A 22599-nucleotide genomic window follows, 5' to 3' on the forward strand; every position below is an offset into this window, starting at 1 on the left:
GGAACAGGAGGGTGAAGGGAAAGACAGTCATGCTCCCAGGAGGGAGAGCCCACTCAGTATATTCTAAGTCACGTTTATTTAATTTCAATCCCCAAACATGTCCATGGGTCATGCATGTGAGTTCTTTGGCTACTCTACTCCATGTGCTGTACTTTGCATCCCCGTGACTATTCTGTAACTACCAATTGGTACTTCTTAACCCCTTTACCTTTTTCACCCCTCTGACCCACCTCTCATCCATCAACCATCAAAATGTTCTCTGTATCTGTGATTCTGTTTCTGTTCTGCTTGTTTATTTTGTTTTTAGAATCAAGTGTTATAGGTATGTATTTATTGCCATTTTTTGTTTATTGTTTATTTTTGATCTTAAAGAAGACCCTTTAACATTTCATATAATACTGGTTTGGTGATGATGAACTCCTTTAGCTTTTTCTTGTCTAGGAAGGTCTTTTTATCTGTCCTTGGATTTTTAAAAAAAATATATTTTTATTTTTTTAAATTTTTTAGAGGGGAAGAGAGGAAAAGAGGGAGAGAAACATCCATGTGTGGTTGCCTCTCTCGTGCCCCCTACTGGGGACCTGGCCAGCAACCCAGTCATGTACCCTGACTGGGAATCCAACCAGTGACCCTTTGGTTCACAGGCCAGCACTCAGCCCTGAACCACACTAGTCAGGGCTGTCCTTTGATTCTACATGATAGCTGATTCTACATGATAGCTTTGCTGAGTAGAGTAATCTTGGCTGTAGGCCCTTGCTTTTCAGCACTCTGAATACTTCTTACCAGTCCCTTCTAGCTTGTTTCCTTTGAGAAGTCAACTGATAGCCAGGGTGGAGAAAACAGTGTTATCCAGGTTGATAAAGCCTCAGGTAATGGTGCCCTCCTGCCAGCTCTGTGGTTCTGTCGGGGGAAGGCTTAGAAAAGGAATAATGGCCTCTGCCAGCACTTCTGTCTGGGAGAGAGAGGTGCCTCCCAGCTCTCACCCTGATGCCAGACAACTCAGTTCCTCCTCCTGTGTCTCTGATGCTTCTCAATCTGCTGCCCCCACACTAGAGCTTGGAGGGATGGAGTCCAAGTAAGTCTGTCTGTGTGGGGGCCTTTAAAAGGAACTGCCTGAGACTCAGCAGTTTCTGCCTTCCACAGCCACAGTCCCCCCTGGTTGTTACAGCCAGAAGTTATGGGGACTCACCTTCCTGGCACCAGAACCCTGGGCTGGGGTGCCTGGTGTGGGGCTCCAACTGCTTGTTCCTGAGATACCCCTCCTGATTTTTATCTACCACACTTATATGAGACCATTCCACATCTTCACCCCTCCTACCAGTCTTGATGTAGTTTCTGTAGTTCTTTAATTCTGTAGTTGTGGGACTTCCATTCGGCTCAGTTTCCAATGGTTCTGAATGCTGGTTGTTCTGTAGTTCTAATTTTGATGTGGTCTTGCAAGGAGTCAAGCTATGTTTACCTATGCCGCCATCTTGAACGGAAGTGATTGTGGCTATTTGTCTAGGTTGCTATTTTAAGCAGCTTTTAAAACTCAACATTTTTGTGTGTGTACATTATTTTTTTTAGACTTTAAGGAAGAGTTAAGGAAATAGAAGGCAGTTCTTATGTTTATAGACTTTATAAACGAGGGAAGAATGCAAGATAAACATGTACAAACACAAAAGACAAATGTATAAATGTTTCCTTTCAGGGTTAGGTATATTTTCATGACTGGTGAACATATTACAATGTAGGGAACCAGCCCAACAGAAAACTTGAGTTTACTTATAGTATATCCTATATTGGGGAAAAAAACAACCAAAATACTTCACAGCATGTAAAATGTCTACTCTTCAATTCAGTTTGCTCTTTTAATGATAGCCTTCTCAGTTATAATTGCTAATTGCTTAAACATGGAGTCTAGTAGCTTCTCTCCATCTGTTTTCAGGGTGGCCTTAACTCTGCTTAATGTTCCTTCTCTGTCCCCTTAGAACACAATGTGGGTTCATTTAGGCCGCCTTTTGTTTACTCCGGTGGTACAGTATTTCACTTCCAGTTCTGAAAGAAGAAGGTTAATAGAAACTAAGCTCTAGTTTGTTTTCTAGGTGCTTTCAAAACACACCTTCTGAAACAATAAATTTGATTGCACTTGTGGAGGTGTAGGATCAGACATAAGAAAGAGCTACAGTTACTCGACTGAATCACTTGTAGTTCCATTAGCAGTAACTAAATGTAAAATGAAGTTCACAAAAGCAGATGTGTTGTTGAAGCTAAGAGGCTGAACATCTGTCTGGCTCTTATTTCCAAGGCAAAAGTAGCTGACATATTAGAATTTCCTTGGGAAAATGTCAGCAAAAAGACCTAAGACTGTTTGTTTCTCAGTCACAATTTACTGCCAAAGGGATTTGAAGTTTGTAAGTTACAAAAGATGCTTGAACTGAGTTTCTTGGTAGTCCAGAGGTGCCTGCCTCTCTTGCTGGACTTGTGCTTCCCGGCTTCTGTTTGACTGTGCTGGGAGGACCTCTCTCTCTCTCTAACAGCCTGACAGCCCCACTCCTTTTAACTCTTTGTCACAAAGCCTCCAAATTGGCCCCTCTTTTTTTTTTTTTTTACCGTGACTTTCCTTTTCATAACTTAAGTCTTTTAAACTTTTTAGTATTCCTTAAATAAGCATTTAATGACCATAGTGGGTTTTGTCACTTGTGGTTTTCCTTAACTTTGGGCAGTCTGTACTCGAATTTGCTCTTGTTTATTTCCTTGTTGAGCAACTAATAATAAACCACCATGACTCTAGAAAAATACTTGACATTGTTGAAATGGGTTGCTTCTGTTCCTCAGGAGCATTTTATACATGCATCTCCCCACCTTTATTCAAGTGTCTCAGAACTTTAGGAACTTGTTCACATCAGAGATGTCTTTCTCAGAAATACAAGAGACTTTCTAATATAGCAGGAGTGGTAAAGTACGTGTGAAAATGTATTACCTAATAAGTATATGTTTCTGTTGATAACTTCGGAAGCAAACACACTTTTTTTTTCTTAATGATAAGATATGCTGCTACAAATATTCCTCTTACTAGCATTATTTTTCACCAGACAGTAAAATTACAAATATTTTAATTGTTGTTAGTTTAGGACACTGTAGAAAACTTAATAACATTGACAAACTGTTCACATATATTTCTGGGTATTCGTCTCAAATTTACTATAAACTTCTTCATGAAAAAGACTGTGAATTAATTAAGAGAACAGCTGCAGCTCTTTTTGCAGATCTTGATTTATTTGTTAAAAATGTTCAGAAGAGTCTTTGTATCAAAAGAAATGCTGACTTTCTCTAGAATGCAGACCCATTTGAATCCTCCTTGGCCTCTCTCTGTCACTTCGCTGATTGCATGTATTTGTGACCCTTAGATCATAGGGAATGGAAGTGAGCAGCAGCTGCAAAAAGAGCTAGCGGACGTGCTGATGGATCCTCCAATGGACGACCAGCCGGGGGACAAGGAGCTTGTGGAAAGGTCGCAGCTGGATGGCGAAGGAGATGGGCCTCTCTCTAACCCGCTCTCAGCTTCATCCACCATTAACCCCGTGCCGTTAGTAGGGCTCCCAAAACCGGAGATGAGCCTGCCAGTGAAACCTGGACAAGGAGGTTAGGATTGCTGCATTGCTTGCGTAACTGAAGGTTATTGTTTTTAATATTTGAGTGCTTACCCTGTTGTAGGTTTGATTCAGAGTGAGAAAACACCATTATCTGTGTTCTCTAGAATCTCTAGATTCTAGTCTTAGGGAAACATGGAAGAGTTAAATAGATGTACCATTCTGATTCCCTTTGAAATGTATGTCATTTTTACCACAGAAAGAGACATAGTTAAATGACATGGAGGGAATCTTCAGAGTGTTTAAAGGTTCTTCTAGGAAAAAGGAGTTTGCATACAGGGTTGGACAAACGGAGTAGGGATGCTTGGTAAAGAGGTGGTTTGCTCCAGGCCTGTGTGACAGCCCTAGGGAAAGAGGTGCTGGACTGAAAAAGAGCTGAGGAGGAAAAAGGCCATTGGAAGGGCTCATTGGGAAGAGTAGGGTGTTAAAACTGTAAGTGTTTATTGGGAAAAGGAAAGCAAGGGGATTGAGAGAACTTAACGGAGTAGCTAAGATGATGGATGAGAAAATAATTATAACAGTGCAGATCAGAAAGAAGATAGAGATAGGATTTTTCAGACAGGTGAAATACTAAAGGCGCTTGTGGGATTTTTTATGTTTTGTTTTTTGTTTTTAACCTAAGTGTAAATTACAAAGTCAAAACAAACTAGAAGAAGTAGAAAGGTACAATGGATCTGAATCCCAGGCCACCTTTTAGGTTTGGATTGATACTACAGCAATACCTGAAAATTTTTGTGTTAGTGACAGTTCTAGTGTTAGGGTATCTGGCTTCTGTATTATCTCATTAGTACTTAATTTTAGAACCTAAATATAACTTGTAGATTTTTACTTGGTTTTCATGTCAACAAAATATCGAATAAAATTAAAATAATCATCTCATTATCATTTCTTTCAGATTCTGAAGGGTCAAGTCCTTTCACACCAGTGGCCGAGGAAGACAGTGTCGTCTTCAGCAAGCTGACTTACCTAGGCTGTGCCTCAGTAAATGCTCCCCGGAGTGAAGTGGAAGCCTTGAGGATGATGTCCATCTTAAGGAGCCAGCGTCAGATTCCTATAGATGTAACCCTGTCAGTGCCGAATGTGTCTGAAGGAACCGTGAGGTAAGACCGGTTTCTGGAAACATTTGTAACATTTGATCAGATTTCTGACCTGTAGTTTTAGAAATAAGCAATAGTGAACAAAAGACATAATTATTTTATGTAATGTTTAATTCTTCTGGCATTTATGTCATTTAGGTATTGTGACCCTTATGAAAAATAGTCATGCATTTGAACAGTTTTCATACTCTACTCCAGTTGTGTGTAACATATTAGAAACGCAAGTGTTCACAGGATGATTGAAATATGTTGATGTGAGAGTCTGCCTAACAATTTATATTTTCTCTGTTTCCTTAATACAAATACTAGTTTGACACATTAGTTCAGTGTTGAATTTAACACTGGTTTTTGAAATTACAAAAACCTTTTGGTAAGTATTAACTATTGTAGTACAGTCCCTTAATTTTTAAGATGAGGAAATTGAGACCCAGAAAAGTCTCTAGAAATAGCTATTGTTTTTACTAACTAGAATCAATAACAACTATTGAATGTGTATATAACTAGCTAAATACAGAATTCTAACTAATCATATAAAATAACATTTCCCCAACCCTGGCTGGCGTAGCTGAGTGGATTGAGCACGGGCTGTGAACCAAAGTGTTGCAGGTTCGATTCCCAGTCAGGGTACGTGCCTGGGTTGCAGGCCATGACCCCCAGCAACCGCACATTGATGTTTCTCTCTCTCTCTTTCTCCCTCCCTTCCCTCTCTAAAAATAAATAAATAAAATCTTTTAAAAAATAATATTTTCCCTTATTATAAAAAGTACATGCTTAATTAAGAAAAATCAAAGAACATAAACAAGCGAAAATTCAGGAAAATACTTAAAGCCACTCTGTCATTGAAAAACACAGTTCACATCTTGGTTTATTAAGGCCCTCTTTATGTATTTGTATGAACATATGTGTATATATGCCTATTTATGTGCATGTATAATTACATAACTATTAGAATCACCATTTTTAACAACAGTGGGAATATATGTACCATCTTACAACATGCTTTCTTCACAGTTTTATATTGTGACTCTTGTCATAACAATAAATATTAAATTTTTTAATTTATGGTGGCACGTGATGGATTATTCAGAAGTAACCAGTTTCTCATATTGGACACTTCAGGTTTTTTAAATCAGAAAAATACTACTAATAGCAGATAATATTAAGCTTTTATTATATGGGCACATAAGTACTTTATCTGTACTTTTTTCCCCCAAACTTTTCTTATAAATAGATGTTTTCTAGCTACATTTTTTTTCAATTTCATTACATACAGACTTAAAAATTTCTAGAAGTAGACTTATGAGTCACTTATGAGACTCTTTACCCATTTTTATTACTTATGATACATTACCAAACAACCACCTAGAAATATTAATCCAGTTTATACCTCTATCACTGGTGTATGAGAATATATGTTTCTGTACCCTCAAAAGCATTTTGGCTTTTCATGGTAGTAGAGTTATAGTTGTATATGGATATTAGTAAGTTAATTTTTAATCCAATCATCTGCAATTCTTCTCTGAGTAAGGAAGTATTTTACGAAGACTCATAAATCCTAATGTTAGTTATGTTTATTAATGTGAATCTTTTAATAAAATTCATTTAGCACTCACTTCTGTATGCTCAGTAGTCATTCTCTCAACTGAAGTTATGCTTTGTTCTAGTGTACTTTAATTCTATGAAGATATGAGAAAATCAGTTTCTCTTGCCCCATGTTCTCAGAGTTTTTATCAAAGAGCCTTTGAACCTGGATTAGATCCTGTTCTAGGTATTTCCATTATGCACAGGAGCTCCTGGGCCTTCCCCATCAATGCCAGTGCCTAGTGTTGAAATTGCCTCGTTTCTTTTTAGTCCTTTTATATTTGTGTCCCCAGTGCTTAGAACAGAGCCTGGAATGTTGTCGATATCACATACATTTGTTGAATGAATGTCATCCCTTTGGCTTTTCAATAAATGCCATTTTAAAAATTCATGATCTTTTTTTAAGTGTTAACATTCTATACAATCTCTCTCCCTTTATTACATGAATCAAAAGAGCATGTTTTATACTGACAAACACAACAGCTCTTAATTTTTTTAAGTAATAAAGGAGATTAGGTCATTTTTAGGAGATGAGAAGCACAGCTTTAATCATTTATTTTGGTAGTCTAATTTACCCATTATTCTAGTCTTTATTTAGTTACAGAGTATATAAGAAAAATGTGCTTACTGATGTTATTTATGCCTTTCTGATTGCCTCCCTAAAACATGGGAATTATGTAGTTTTTAATACCTTGGAATTATGTAATCAGTAACTTTAGGAATCCTCATATGAGTCAGTTATCAAGATTTAAGAGCCCTGGCCAGTGTAGCTCAGTGGATTGAGTACCAGCCTACGAACCAAAGTGTTGCCAGTTCGATTCCCAGTCAGGGCACATGCCTGGGTTGCAGGCCAGGGCCCCAGTAGCAGACTCGCAAGAGGCAACCACACATTGATGTTTCTCTTTCTCTCTCCCTCCCTTCTCCTCTCTCTAAAAATAAATAAATAAAATATTTTTTAAAAAGACAAGATTAATATGGTTAGCATTCCACAAAAGGTTTATACGAACTTCTTGCTAGAAAGATGAGTCTCGAATCATACAGTGAAAATAGTCCATAATCCCTCTAATCTCTTTTTATATTTTTTCTTTCTGGACAGACTCTTAGATCCTCAGACAAACTTTGAAATAGCAAACTACCCTATCTACAAAATCCTCTTCTGTGTCAGAGGGCATGATGGAACTCCTGAGAGTGACTGTTTTGCTTTCACTGAAAGTCATTTCAATGCTGAGCTCTTCAGGATACATGTCTTCCGGTGTGAAATACAAGAAGCTGTAAGTCCTTGAGAGCATACTGTCTGCTGATGAAATTTCACCTGTGTTGGAATTACTGCAGTATTTGTTATGGCCACTTAAAGCAAAATGAAATTCTCTGCAAGTGTTCTGTTTATTCCAGCCTGGTGGACTGAAATATGAATGAACTAAAAGTTTGGTTAACCAAAACCTTGTTGCTAAGAGTGTCAGAGGAGACCAGTTGGCTGCTTCTCGACTGGGTCAGATAGGCATCTTGGTTTCGGCAAGGACACATTTGCAAAGTGTTCTTTTATACCTAAACTTTTGGAATTACTTTTATTTTAATAAATGTATTCAGATAGTTCTTAACAATTTACAAAATAATTTTTCAGTTGGATTTTTAGTGTTTAAAACCATTTTCTTTTTAAAAACTCCTTCATTGGCCGTTTAGTGTTGCTCGCTTTAGGCATAACAAATCAGATAATTAACCAAAAGAAATCAATACAAAATCTAAATAACAAAAATGTCAAGCTCATAGAAACAGTAGAAGAATGGTTGCTGGGGGCTGGGAAAACAGGGAGAAGTTGGCAGATGAGTACGCACTTCCATCTATAAGATGACTCATGTGGGTAACACTGTATTGTACAATTAAAATTTGTTTTAAGAGTGTTAAGAGAATAGAGCTTAAATGTTCTCACCAGGGGAAAAAAAGATAATGTGAGGCGATGGATATGTTAACTCATTGGTGGGGGAATCCTTTTACAATGTGTACATTTATCAAATTACCACAACATACACTTTAAATATCTTACAATTTTATGTCAGTTGTATCTCAAAGCTGAAGTAAAGTAATTAAAAAAGAAATCAATAGGAAAAAAAGGAATTACTCCTTCCCAACAAAGTAGGTAACCTCTTCAGCCTTAATAAAAGTATTTTATTTCCTGCGGTAACAGCCCGTTTCCTAAACCGTCTGGTTGCAGGTAAGCCGGATCCTGTATAGTTTTGCCACTGCCTTCCGCCGTTCTGCCAAGCAGACCCCACTTTCAGCCACTGCTGCACCCCAGACTCCTGACAGTGACATCTTTACCTTCTCTGTGTCTTTAGAAATAAAAGAAGATGATGGTAAAGGTTATTTTAGGTAGGGCATCTTATCTTATTTACTTATTTATTTTTTGAGGTTCTATTACCATGCTGTATTATCTGGGGTTCAAAGGAAATGCCAGGTCAGATTATGTAACTTGCATACTATAAAATGATTGCTCTAATTGGTGGGGTGGTTTTTTTTTTAGTGTAAGCCATAACATTTCAAGAATTAAAATTTTATGTGGGAAAATGTCATACTATATTCTTTTAGTCAGACTCAAAGTAATTCACTGGCAACTGATATGAAATGATGACAAGTTAAGTCACCTGGATTTGTAGCTCTGTTTGTTTTGCTGGGGGGGGTGTTTTGTTTCTGTTTGGTTTATTTATTTACTTATTTATTTAATCTAAAATCTTAAGGCTATTGAAATCAAGTTTTACCATTAAAATTTATCTGAACATATTAGAATGAGAGAAATTTAGTCTGTGTCTAAAGTCTGATCTTGTATATAAGGTCAGAAATAAATGGTTTGTGTTTTTCAAGTAAAATGGTACTTTCTTGTAGGAAAAAGAACTCTGGAATAGAAATAAAAACTTAGGTTTAGTTTAATTATTGCTACTGTTAACAGTTAATCTTTTTCAAGTTTCTTTATGTTTCTTGGTCGTAGTTTCCTTATTTATCAAACAAGGTAGGTGGACTGAGCTCTTTTCTAACTCTGAAATACTGTGATGATTGGATTTTTTTCCTCCGTAGTCTGTCTTACAGAATTGGTGCTTCTTGGGATTGTAATCGATAGTTGCATATAGAAGTCTCTTTCCTATACCACTGTTTCATAAAATAGATAATGTGAAATTACATCAAAATATTTCTAATATTTGCTTTTACATCAAAAGGCACAATGGCTCTAACTTGTTTGGAAACTGGTAACTCGTATTAGTCTCCCTTCAAAGATTTTGGAGTTGTCATGCCATCTTGTGGCCAGTTTAGTGTATAATGCAGCTTCATCGTTGCTTTGTGCACTGAAGTGTGTGAAGAAGGCATGGTGCTCTGTGCTTTCTTTCTAGCCTTGTGTCTGTTGGCCGGGGGACACTGTGGCTTAGTGTTTCCCCCAGTATGCATTCCTGCCCTGTAAACTTTGTAATATATTTTTTCCTTTTTAAGAAACAAAACAGTTTTCTTACTACTTTTTCCTTTATTGAAGATATTTATGTAGATTCTATTGTGATTTCCATTTATAACAGGAAAGATTTCTAAGATATCTCAGAAGAGATGCACTAGAATAACTCCCTTCTGCAATGAGGCATAATCAAGGCAGAATGATCACAATTAGAAACACCCCTGTTATATTCACCCTTGTGCCAAGGAGATGCTATACAGAAAATGCCTGCATGGTCAGATTTGCTTTCATGTTTGTTAGGCCTTTGCTTTCTTTTTTCCCCCATGGTTTTACCAGATTTGTAGGTTATAGAAGAAAATAGTGTTGTGTAGCATAATTGTGATGAAATCATTGAAAAGCATTCTTTTCTGTGTCAAATCTGAGCCTGTCAAATGCATTTCCTTTTATCCAGTGATTCTACCATGTGCTTTACCATAACATGAGTATAGGCGGAGTGTTGTGGCAAGGATTAATGCTCTTTTTTCCATGCCTGAAAAAGTGTAATTCTTACATGTTTAAAATCAGACATCTGCCTTTCACTTTAGCCCTTACAAGGTGGAATGTTTTCACTTATACCATTCAGAGAACTTCGTCTTATTTAATCTAACGTTGTTCCATAGGCTGGGTTATTTAATATTGTCCTTGTTTAATGTATAAAGAAACCCAGAGAAGTTAAGCCTGGACCTCAGTTTCTTAATTTTTTTTAAAGATTTTATTTATTTTAGAGATGGGGAAGGGAGGAAGAAAGAGAGGGAGTGAAACATCAATGTATGGTTGCCTCTAGCACACCCCATGCTGGGGATATGGCCTGCAACCCAGGCATGTGCCCTGACTGGGAATCAAACCGGTGATGCTTTGGTTCACAGGCCTGTGCTCAGTCCACTGAGCTACACCAGCCAGGGCCTCGGTTTCTTAATTTATACAATAGAAATTAAATGTAGAATTACCTGATTGAATCCATTCAATGGTACAATGACAAGACCAAGAATGTAATTTAGATCCCGAGATCAGTGAGTAAACTTCCCCTGCTTACACACTCTACATTCTGCTTCCTGTTAATGTGGTTTTTCCCTTCCCCTTCAGACTCAGAACACCATAGACAACTTTATTTCCATTGTTGATATTTTAAATGCAGCTGAGATTATAGTTGATCCTTGAACTACATGGGTTTGAACAGTGCAGATATTTTTCAGTACATGTAACAGTCAGCCCACAATTTATTGCCAGGTTTTGCATCCATGGGTGCAACAACTGTGGATGAAAAACAGTATTTTCAGTCCATATTTGGGAATCTACATATGCAGAGAGTCAGCTTAAGTTTACATGGATTTTCCACTGGGGGATAGTTGTTTGGTGCCCCCAGCCCCCATGTTGGTCAGGAGTCAACTGAATATTTATGTTTCAGTACCCACTGAACATAGAGAAGTAGTGTATTGATTACTAGTTGAAAAATTGAGACCTATGTATATTGTTATAGATGAGAATTCTGTCAGCCACAAATAATTAGTTTGGTATGCAAAAGTTTTTCTTTGTACATGTTTGTCATTTCTAGACTCCTTTACCAAGATTCTTTAATTTTTTAAATCTCAGTGTTTTTAAAATGTTCTTTAATTGGTTGCTATATAAATGTAGAGGCGCTTCAAACTAATGTCTTCAGAGCCACTGTTTAGTTTGAGTAGGTACTCAGAGCGCTCATGTAGCCTTTTATAGTATCGTCTAATGGTTCTGTTGCCATAATTTTGACATTGCATAGTAATAAGACACAATTTAGATTTACTGCATACTGGCTGATTGCCATAGGAAGATGTTTACCTCTGAGAACAACGGAGCTAAAAAAAAGTGTTGTGTGGGAAATTAGGGGATTATTTTGGTAAAATGTCATTTTAAGAATATTTTCAGCTTTCTTCTTAAGCTGATTTAAACTGTATCATTAATATTAATTTTATAATTACAGGAATGCCTCAGAGATATGTAGGTTCCATTCTAGAACATTGCAGAAAAGTGAATTTTGCAATAAAAGCCACATAATTTTTTTGGTTCACCAGTGCATATAAAAGTTACACTATACTATAGTTATGTTTACACTATACTATAGTCAATGTGTACAATACCATTATGTCTAAAAAAATTCGTACCTTAATTTAAAAATGCTTTATTGCATAAAATGCCATCCATCATTTGAGCTGTGCCATTATCCTTTTGCTGGTGGAGGTCCTTGTCCTGTTACTGACGGCTGCTGACTGATCAGGGTGGGGTGCTGAAGGTTGAGGTGTCTGTGGCAGTTTCTTAAAATGAGACAACAGTGAAGTCTGCTGCATCAGTTGACTCCTCTTATCACAAATAATTTCTCTATAGCATGATATTTTCACATCAAGGGGCAGGTGGTAATTTAAAAAAAATGTTTTTTTAAACTTCTGTTAAAATCTGAAAACCAGACACAGAAAATAATCAAATCAAGTGATTTCTGTGCCTGATTTTCATCACGTAACAAAAATTGTTCTAATACATGTCACGAGACAATACTTTGCAAAATTAATGAAACCTGTTGTTCTACAGTGCAGTTCCTAAAGATAAGGACCGACAATGCTTTAAACTACGCCAAGGGATTGATAAGAAGATTGTCATCTATGTGCAACAAACAACTAATAAAGAACTTGCCATTGAAAGGTAAACATTTTTTGTAAGTTTAGCTTAAATGTAAATTTTAGTTTTTATCAATCTAATGGTGTAATACAGTATGTTAAAAAATGTATTTACAAATGTTCTGTTCCCTTGGGAATTCTTTTGGCTATTAAGTGGCTACTTCATTCACTTTGCATTAACTACCATAAATCTCCCACAAATATGCTGACTTAATGTGATAATAAAAGGCAGACATAGAATTTGTTATCTCTATGTTTGCCTTTTATTATATGTTAATATCTAATTTAAAAAGTAGGGATTATTTTAGCAATACTAATTGATCATTTCAATGTTCCTTTGTCCCAAAATTCTTCAATAAGAATTTTTTTAAGTGACCTAATGTAAACATCTTTTTTGTGTTCTTTTTCCAAATTTATGTCAGTTCTTTTCTTGCAGGTGCTTTGGTCTCCTCCTGAGCCCTGGGAGAGGCGTCCGCAACAGCGACATGCACCTGTTAGACTTGGTAGGGATTCTTGTTGCCTTTTTTTTAAGCTATGCACTGTTTCCTCAATAGAGGTTGTTTCACTTTATCTCATCTGAATCTAAAATCAAAGCACATTATGAAGGTGTTTTTGTAAGCTATAAAGCAATATGTAAAAATAAGGGGATTTATTTCTGATTTGGTGTTTGCTACCTTTTTGACTATGTGCCATATTTCTCACACTGTGAGATGCACCTAGGTTTTAGAGGAGGAAAATAAGAAAAAAAAATTTTTTTAAATGAGATTGGGAGTTTTTCTTGCTCTTGAACTTTTTTTTAAAACATTTTATTTATTTATTTTTAGAGAGGGAAGGGAGGGAGGGAGGGGGAGAGAGAGAGAGACAGAGACAGAGAGAGAGACATCAATGTGCGGTTGCTGGGGGTTATGGCCTGCAACCCAGGAATGTACCCTGGCTGGGAATCGAACCTGGGACACTTTGGTTCCCAGCCTGCGCTCAATCCACTGAGCTACGCCAGCCAGGGCCAGAAAAAAATTTTTGAAGCAAAAAATGTGGTAAATATTTAATAACATAAATAACATATTTCACCGATGTAAATGTAAACAGAACTCAACAGCAGCATTAACAACCATTATTCCTCCCAAATTTGGGGGGGAAATTTGTGTCTTAATAGTCCAAAAAATATGGTAATAGTGAATAATTGTTTGTCATATAGGGTTGATGAGGGGAGAAAGGAGAAAAGTTGTGAATCGTGAGCTTTATGAAAGTAGACTGTATTATTTCTATTATATGGAAATACTTTTAAAACTAAAACTTATGTAGTAATTATTCACAGAAGAATTCAGCATAGGTTTAGGTAGTAAATTTCTCTAATGCTTAAACAGGTTGGTATGATTTACAAGCATTTATTTTATGTATAAATTTTCAGGAACAATTACATAAATAATTGGCACATCTTTAATTATAATTCAGTTATACTCCTACCATTAAAAAAAATCTGGTTTTCTTTCATACTTTTATATTTTGCAACTCCTAATTTTGAAGACAATGGAGTAGGATGAGCTGTAGTCCCCTTACTTTGGCATTAATGTTTGTTTTCTTATTTTCTTTAGGAATCTATGGGCAAAAGTTCAGATGGAAAGTCTTATGTTATCACTGGGAGCTGGAATCCAAAATCCCCGCATTTTCAAGTTGTAAATGAAGAAACTCCTAAAGGTAATGCAGGTTGCTGACATCATAACAGAAATTTGAGTCCCAAGAAGATACCCAAACCTTAGGACCACTTATTTGACAAGTATCCAGTGCTTACCTAATTCTAGTGAAACCAAAGAATTTTAATAATTCTTTGAGTTTCTTATTAAATTTGACGTGTAAACGAAGTATCATTTTTCTCCACTTCTTTTTCCCTTCCCTGCTTCCTGTTCTATTTATGTATTCATTTATTTACAGACTTCTAAATTTTATTTACTTTTGTGGAGATGTAATATATGCACATGGTTAAAAATTCAGAGGATATATAGAGAAAAGTAAAAATCTGCTACAGACCCCGGGCTCCACTCCACAGGAGACCACTGTGACCAGTTTCTTGTGCAGCTTTTTAAATGTTCTGTGCCAGGGGTGTCAGACTCATTTTCACCAGGGGCCACGTCAGCCTCGAGGTTGCCTTCAAAGGGCTGAATGTAGTTTTAGGACTGTGTAAATGTAACTACTCCTTAACTGTTAAGGAGCTGAAATTACATTCGGCCCTTTGAAGGCAACTGTGAGGCTGATGTGGCCCTCAGTGAGAGTGAGCTTGACATCCCTGTTCTATGCATAAATAACCTTTTTCAAGATATTTCATGTTCTCCCCAAATGTCATTTAATGGCTGTATAATATCTTATTCTGAAAAAGTAACATTATCTGCCTAACTAGTGCCTCCTATTGAGCATATATTTTTTCCCCTTCGTTTTTTTTTGTTATTCCTAGCATTATAGATAAACGGATAAAGGATATAAATAGTGACCATTGTTCACCAAGATTTTAAAAGTTGAGAACCCCCACTGTTGGTGAGAGTGGCTTAAAAAAGCCATATATCACTATTGTAAAAGTTTGACAGTGCATTTCATACTAATCCCACTTCAAACAATCTATCCAAGAAAGGAATTCTCCATGTGGAAAATAACTTTTCAAAACAGCGATTTACCTGATTATTTTAGATTCTTAATGGATTACCTTAAGATATCTTAAAAGTTTATCATAAGAGTAATTACTTTTACATTGATCGTATGAGTGAATATATTTCCATTTTTTTACTTGCTTCTCTCTCTCTAGATAAAGTGCTGTTTATGACTACGGCTGTTGATTTGGTAATAACAGAAGTACAGGAGCCTGTTCGATTTCTCCTGGAGACAAAAGTCCGCGTTTGCTCACCTAATGAAAGGTTATTCTGGCCCTTCAGCAAACGTAGTACTACGGAAAACTTCTTTTTGAAACTAAAACAGGTACCATACTCTTCTGTAAATGGAGCGGGGAAGGGGATAAGAAAGGAGCAACCACTTCTGAGTCTGATTTGTCACTAAACTAAGCTATCAGTTAGATCATGTGTATTTTAAATACATTTAGAGGAAAAATTGTCTGTTACTTTTTCCCATTTATCAGTTTTGTTGCTCTTCACTTATTCCTCAAGAGCCAGGATTCCATCTGATCTTACTTGCCTTCTACCTGTAGAAATTCTTTTACCTTTTCTTCTAGCGCAGATCTGCTAAAGACAAACTCTTAGACCTGTGCGCCTGAAAATGTCTTCATTTCTCTTTCCAGTCGGATATTTTCACTGGATATAGAATGCAAGATTGAGGGTTTTTTCCCCAGCGCTTTAAAGGTGCCACCCCACAGTCTCTGTTCCCATTGTTTTTGATGAGAAGTCAGAATGCACTTACATTGTTGTTCCTGTGTTTGGCTGCTTTTAAGATTATTTTTTATCTTCGGTTTCCAGATATTTAACTACAGTGTGACTGGGTGTGGTTTTCTTGTTTGTCTTGCTTGGGATTTGCTGGGCTTCCTGAAATTTTAAATTTATGTTTTGGGTCTCTCTTTTTTTTTTTTTTTTGGTAACAGTTTTGGGGAAAATCTGGCCCATTATTGCTTTCAACCTTTTCCCTGCACCATCTCTCTTTTCTCTCCTCATGGGATTTCAGTTACACATATTTTAGACATTTTGGTATTACTCTATAGATCCCTAAGGCTATATTTTTTTCAAAGCATGTGTTTTTTCCTCAAGATAGGGTACCTGTCTTAAAGTTCACTTGTCTCTCTTGTGATCATCAATCTTCTCTTCAACTCATTCAGTGAATGGGGTTTTTTTTTAATGTTTTTTTTAAGATTTTATTTATTTATTTTTAGAGAGGGAAGGGAGGAGGGGAGAGAGAGAGAGAGTGAGAGAGAGAGAGAGAAACATCAATGTGCAGTTGCTGGGGGTTATGGCCTGCAACCCAGGAATGTACTCTGGCTGGGAATCGAACCTGGGACACTTTGGTTCCCAGTCCGCGCTCAATCCACTGAGCTATGCCAGCCAGGGCTCATTCAGTGAATGTTTATTTCAGATTTTTTATTTTTGAAATTTCCTTTTTTTTTTTTTTTTTTTTACAGATTTTGTTTGTTATAATGTTTCTTCTTCTTTTATTTTCAACAGATTTTATTTTATATCCTTGGGTATAGTTATATATGTAACTATTTTTAAAATTCTTGACTGCTAATTCTGAATTATAGCGAGTCACATTTTCTTGTTTCTTTGTCTCGTAATTTGAGATTATGTATTAGACATTTTTTAAGATAGATTATACAGATTCTCTTATAGTCTTCTGAATATTGATTTTTTAAATCTGTCAGTTTAGTCAAAGTCAAACTCCATAATCTTCTCATGATGGGTTGCAGATAAAATCTGTTTCCTTCATTTAGTTTTTCTCGGTCCAAGTTGCCTGAGGTTTGTTTTTTCTTTCTGTTGTTGTTTTTTGTTTTGCTTTTTTGCTTTCCTTTGTGTCAGATTACTTTGAAAGAAATCCAAGTTTACAGTGACCTAAATTGCTAAACCCAGTACTCATTCTGGGTCTTTATCTTACTTGACCTGTCAGTTACATTTGATATCAGTGATCACTCCCTACTTAAATACCCTTCTTTCACTTAGCTTTCAGGACATCTCAGATTTACCATATCCAGAAAGGTTCCATTATCTCATCTCCCACCTTTAAAATACTCTATCTCTGTGTCTTTACTGTCTCAGTTCATGGGCATAGTTTCCTTGTAGTTGCTTAGGCCAACATTTTGCCTTTTTTTTTCCACACCTCATACCCGTTGTCAGGAAGTTGTTTACTTTCAAAACATTTGTAGACTCTGACCGCTTTTACCACCATAGATTATGTTCCTCAACTGAATCAGAGTTTTTCCCTTGATTAACTGCAGTAGCCTTTTCACTCATCTCCCTGCTTTTATTTTGTCCTTTCTTGATATATTTTCAGCATAGTAGCCTATGGTCAGATGACATCCGTTTTCTGCTTAAAACCTTGTTAACCCTATTTTACTTCTTAAAAGCCAGAGTCCTTACAGTGGCTTATAAAACTCTACCTGATCTGCTGACTGTTTCATCTTAAATCAGTTATTCTTCTACTACTCTTCTTCCTCTTCTTCCTCTTCTTCTACTGTATGTTGTTAGGGCCTTTGCTGTTAACTGTTTCTTCTGCCTAAAATACTCTTTCCCTGGATCCCTCTTGCTATTATTCACCTCCTTCAAACCCTGATCTTCTTCAAGTCTTTGCTCAGGTTTATTTATTAGCAATTCATAACTACCCCGTTTAACAGTGTAATTTGCCTGCCCTTTCTGTGGTACTGCCAATTCCCACCTCCAGCTGAACATTTTTAATTTTTATATAAGGCTTTTTACCTTTCAGTATACTACATAATATACATGTTTTTATTTTGTTAATCTGTGTCCCATATCAGAAAACTACTAAGGCAGTCTTCTTAGTCTGTCTTGTTCAGTGATTTACCTCAAGCATCTAGAAACATAGCTCTCAATAAATATTTGTTGAATTGATTTTATTTACATAAAACTTATAGAATTACAGTGTTATATGTCATATATATATTTTTATATGTATATATACTTTTGTATGTAGTATATATATATAGGAAAGCATACTAAGTATACTTTAAGTAAGCAATAACTATTTTGGTTTCAGTGTATTTATGTTAATCCTTTTGGTTATAGTTTGAAAAGGTAGCAGGTATAACAGGAATAGAAATTTTTTTTTCAGTGTCATCTTGAGAGACAGAAGGTCACCTGAATTCCAGTACCGTTCTTCCACCTGTTTACTGTGGGAGGAGCAGAGAATGAGCCTAGGGTTATCATCTAGAACACAGGCCCTCCACCTCTTTTTATCTGGCCCTGCATTGTTTCTACCCCATGGCAGCGCTGAGCTCCTTGCCCCTAGTTAAGGAGCAGTTACATTTACACAGTCCTAAAATTACATTTGACCCTTTGAAGGCACCCGTGAAGCTGATGTGGCCCCCGGTGACAATGAGTTTAACACCCCTGCTCTAGAACCTGGCTCTGGAGTCAGAGTCTAGATCTTACCATTGGCTAGCTTTATGGTGTTCAGCAAGTTCCTTCAATCCTCTGAGCCTTGGTTTACTCAGCTATAAAATGGTAGTGATAGAATCTTCCTCATGGCTTTATTGTGACATTAAGTGAGAAACTATACAACTGGGACTGTATGTTCTTCGTACATTTTAGCTATTATTATTGAGAGGGACTGTGGAATCTCAGTGGGATGAAGGAAGAATGGAACACACTAAGTCATGGAATAAGAACAGCATTGATTATTTAGAGATCTACCCCAGGGGAAGAGTGCTTCAGAAAAAAAAATCAATTTGTAAGGATCACTTAAAAGTTTGGGGCATGGTCCTGGCTGGGTGGCTTAGTTGCTTGGAGCATCTTCACATACACTAAAAGGTCACACGTTCAATCTCTGATCAGGGCACATACCTAGGTTGCAGGTTCAATCCTTGGTCAGGGCGTGTACGGATGGCAACTGATGGATGTTTCTCACATTGATGCCACTGTCCTCTCTCTCTTCCCTTTACTCTTCCTTCCTCTCTCTTTCAAATCAATGAACATATTCTCAGGTGAGGATTAAAAAAGAAAGTTTAGGAAATGAATGAGAATAATTCTTAACACTTTCTAGAATAAGAGATGATGAAGAGAAATTAATTATGTGATATTTTTAACATGAATTTGTATAAAAGAGATACCTTTAATTACAAAGAATATAAAGAGTTCTGTCTCTTTAATCTTACCTTAGCGAACATAAATAAGATTCCTCTGACCTTGCTTTTCGCTTGGGGTCTTATGTTACACAGCCTTGGATTTAAAAGACTCCATGGGTTTACAGGAATATTACTTCTGTGGTTCAGTCTAGAGTAATGTATCTAATTAGCCTAGCAAATGACTTGACGCGGTAAACTAGCGCAAAAGATAGGTGTACCTGAGACTAGCCTGCTGCGCTGCTCTCCAGACTCAGCGAAGGTTGCAGGCTAAACATAGGCAGAGTTGTAAGTATTTTCTTTGCACAAAACCTAGAAGTTTATATGTGGAACTGGGAGGAGGGCTGGAATTCCTGAGAATAATCTTTAATTTTTCTCCTTATTTAGGTAAGTTCTGTTGGGGTTGGGGGTGCTTATGTTTAGAGGTAAAGAAGTGGGAAAGGGGAGAGAGAGTGAGAAGCATTTGAACAACTTTTGCTGTCTTAGAGCAGATAGAGCTAAGTTTATTTCCTCCTTTACATTCAGGCATTAAAAAGTAATAGCAATAGTATAGAGGATCTTCAGAAAATTAAAAATGGAACTCCCTTATGACCCAGTGGTTCCACTTCTGAGTATGTATCTGAATTAACCCAAAACACTAATTCAAAAGAATATAAGCACTCCTGTGTTTATTGCGGTGGTATTTACAATAGCAAAGATACGGAAGCAGCCCAAGTGCCTGTCACTAGATGGGTGGCTAAAAAACCTGTGACACAGTGAAATACTGTGGGGTGTTAAAAAAGAAAATCTTACATTTTGCCACAGAACAAATGGACCTGGAAATTATTATACTAAATAAAATAAGCCAGTCAGAGAAAGACAGCTATCATGATTTCACTTATATGTGGAATCTAAAAAACAAATTAAATGCACAAACAAAATTGAAACAGACCCTTAGACAAAAACAAAGTGATTGCCAGAGGGGACGATGTTTGGGGGACTGGGAGAAAGAGATGAAGAAATTAAGAAGTACACCTGGATAGTTACAAAATAGGCACGAGGATGTAATGTATGACAAATGGAATATAGTCAGTAGTATTGTGATAACTATGGATGGTGCCAGGTGGGTAGTGGAAATATCAGGGGAACACTTTGTAAAGTATATGACTGTCTAACCACTATGCTGTACATACAGAATTATACAAAATAATATTGAATGTAAACTACAATTGAAAAAATTAGTTCTTTTAAAAAAGGAAAAAAAAAGTAATAGCAGCTACCATTAATTGAGGCCCTATTATGGCCATCACTCCACTATCCACTTTCATTTTTTTCTGTCTTACATAATTTTCTTAGTGATCCAGTAAAGGTAGTTCTCATTTTATAGATCCAGAGATGTAAAATAATAGATTTTATGGGATGTGTGAAAAAGATACATAGCTAAGCTTTCTAAGAGTCTCAATCAGGGTTCTTTCTATGGAAACATGTTCCTTTTGTCTCTCTGTAAGATATTTTTAGTATTTACTTAAATTAAGCATAATTTAAATTTTTAACCACTTTGCAGTTCTCATTAGAAAGAACAACAGACCAAATTTTTAAAAATTTATGTAGTTTCTATTATTGCTGTATGGAAAAATAATCATAGAAATGTTTTTAAAAATACACATTTACAAATTGGGTCTTTTTTCTTTTACTAAATTTATCTGGTGACTCAGTAACTCTTTTTTTAGCCTGGAAGCCTTCCCAATTGTGGGAATTGTTCTGTTAAGATGGTATCATATTAGAGAAGAAACTTAAAAATTAGTAAGGAAAGGAAGATTGCTTTCTTAGATTTAAATTTTCAGATATCATTTTACTAAAAGAGGAAGAAAATGGTCCTAAAGACTAGATTTTCCAACAGTAACATAAGGTGAATAAGAGACTGACTAAGCATTCTTAAAACTATAGAATTTATGGGACTTTCATTGCCAGAGAGACATTAAGCTGATACCTGAAAGACTAAATGATGTGGCAAGTGTCTTACAGGGCAGCAGTTAGGGTAATTATACTGGCACCCTGAGCCTCTTCTTTGTGTTTGCTCTGTGGGGGTGTGTATAGACACATACACACGTGGACACTAAACCACTGTACCCCTTAACATAAACCGTAAGAAAGTGCTGGCTCTCCTAGAGTTCTTCAGCTGCTCAGTCAGGGGCACGTAGTATCAGCTGTTCCACTGTTCCCCAGAAGTGTGATCACTTGATTAAGGTGGTGACCACCGATTTTTCCTTCGTGCAAGTAGAGTTTTCTCTTTGCATTTACCAAGCAGTCTTTGGGGTGGGACTTGGGCAGCTTCCACATGTCCTATTTCTCAACAGCTTTCTGACTTACGGTTTCAGCCTCTGTGGGTGATCCTGGCTTCAATCAGTTGATTCATTCAGATATTTTCATTAGTAATTGAACATTACAGGATTTTCTTGTTTTCTTTTACATTTATATGTTTTTAAATATTGGATGTTTCAGTTATGACAACAGTAATATATTTATTCTTTATCCAAGAATTTTTAAATATCTGTATTGCAGGAAATACCCTTAATATGCGGTCTTTGTTTTATTGTTCTCAGCAAAAATATAACAAAGTCTTTATAAATGTGTAAAATATCTGTTGAGAAAAGGTATTATCATAGGGATTTATGAAATAGAGATTTCAATTATTTAAAATTCCAAAGAGGGACAAGCTTATAATTTGATATAATTACTGATAGAGGTAATTAAGTGTCAATAAACTTGCACAATTCTTAAAATACATATATTAAGTCAATAAACTTGCATAATCTCTAAAATATATTCAGTGCCACACTAAAGCTTATGTACAACTTAGGTTCCTTTCTCCCCCCCCCACTCCCTCCCTCCCTCCCTCCCTTCCTTCCTTCCTTCCTTCCTTCCTTCCTTCCTTCCTCGCTGATTTGTTGTTCCACTTACTTATGCATTCATTTATTATTTCTTGTATGTGCCTTGACTGAGGCTCAAACCCTCAATCTTGGCGTATTGGGATGACACTTAATCAACTGAGCTACCCGACCAGGGCTATAAGTTTCTTTCAGTTGGAAATAAAACCCATAGTTTAATACCAGTATATTAAAATCAGTATGTAAAGATTAAATGAAAAGGATTCCAGATATTTAATGTATCTGACCTTTTCTATAGATGCATAAACAGATTTTGGGGAGAAACATCTATTAATATAACCATAGTACCTATGTATTTTTGCATGTTTTTCCTTTTGCATTTATGAAGATAGAGGCATATAATATGAAATTATTTGAATCTCTGTAGTATTAAATTCCCATTTGTTCATGTTCATTCAAAAAATATCAGTATTACAATTAATTGAGTGAAGTTTTAAGATTTCATGGAACTTCTTTTTGTGCTCTGAAAGTGTTCCAGG

The 22599-nt window shown here is 36.3% G+C and overlaps 1 protein-coding gene across 7 annotated transcripts in view; it reads left to right on the top strand.

Moving 5' to 3' along the window:
* RABGAP1 (RAB GTPase activating protein 1) overlaps positions 1–22599 on the top strand; it is a 152649-nt gene that overhangs the window by 39018 nt on the left and 91032 nt on the right. For 5 of the 7 annotated variants that reach the window (XM_036022181.1, XM_036022182.1, XM_028508729.2 and 2 more), the window contains 8 exons: positions 3387–3621; positions 4525–4729; positions 7404–7578; positions 8517–8674; positions 12333–12443; positions 12855–12921; positions 14011–14113; positions 15210–15379. In XM_036022181.1, the coding sequence (XP_035878074.1) occupies positions 3387–3621; positions 4525–4729; positions 7404–7578; positions 8517–8674; positions 12333–12443; positions 12855–12921; positions 14011–14113; positions 15210–15379 (1224 nt within the window). Of the gene's footprint in view, positions 1–3386; positions 3655–4524; positions 4730–7403; positions 7579–8516; positions 8675–12332; positions 12444–12840; positions 12922–14010; positions 14114–15209; positions 15380–22599 lie in introns of those variants that run through there. The other 2 variants (XM_036022185.1, XM_036022186.1) reach the window with 2 other exon arrangements.

This window comes from Phyllostomus discolor, chromosome 3, assembly GCF_004126475.2.
Source record: "Phyllostomus discolor isolate MPI-MPIP mPhyDis1 chromosome 3, mPhyDis1.pri.v3, whole genome shotgun sequence".
In the NCBI taxonomy this organism is placed as follows: Eukaryota; Metazoa; Chordata; class Mammalia; order Chiroptera; family Phyllostomidae; genus Phyllostomus; species Phyllostomus discolor.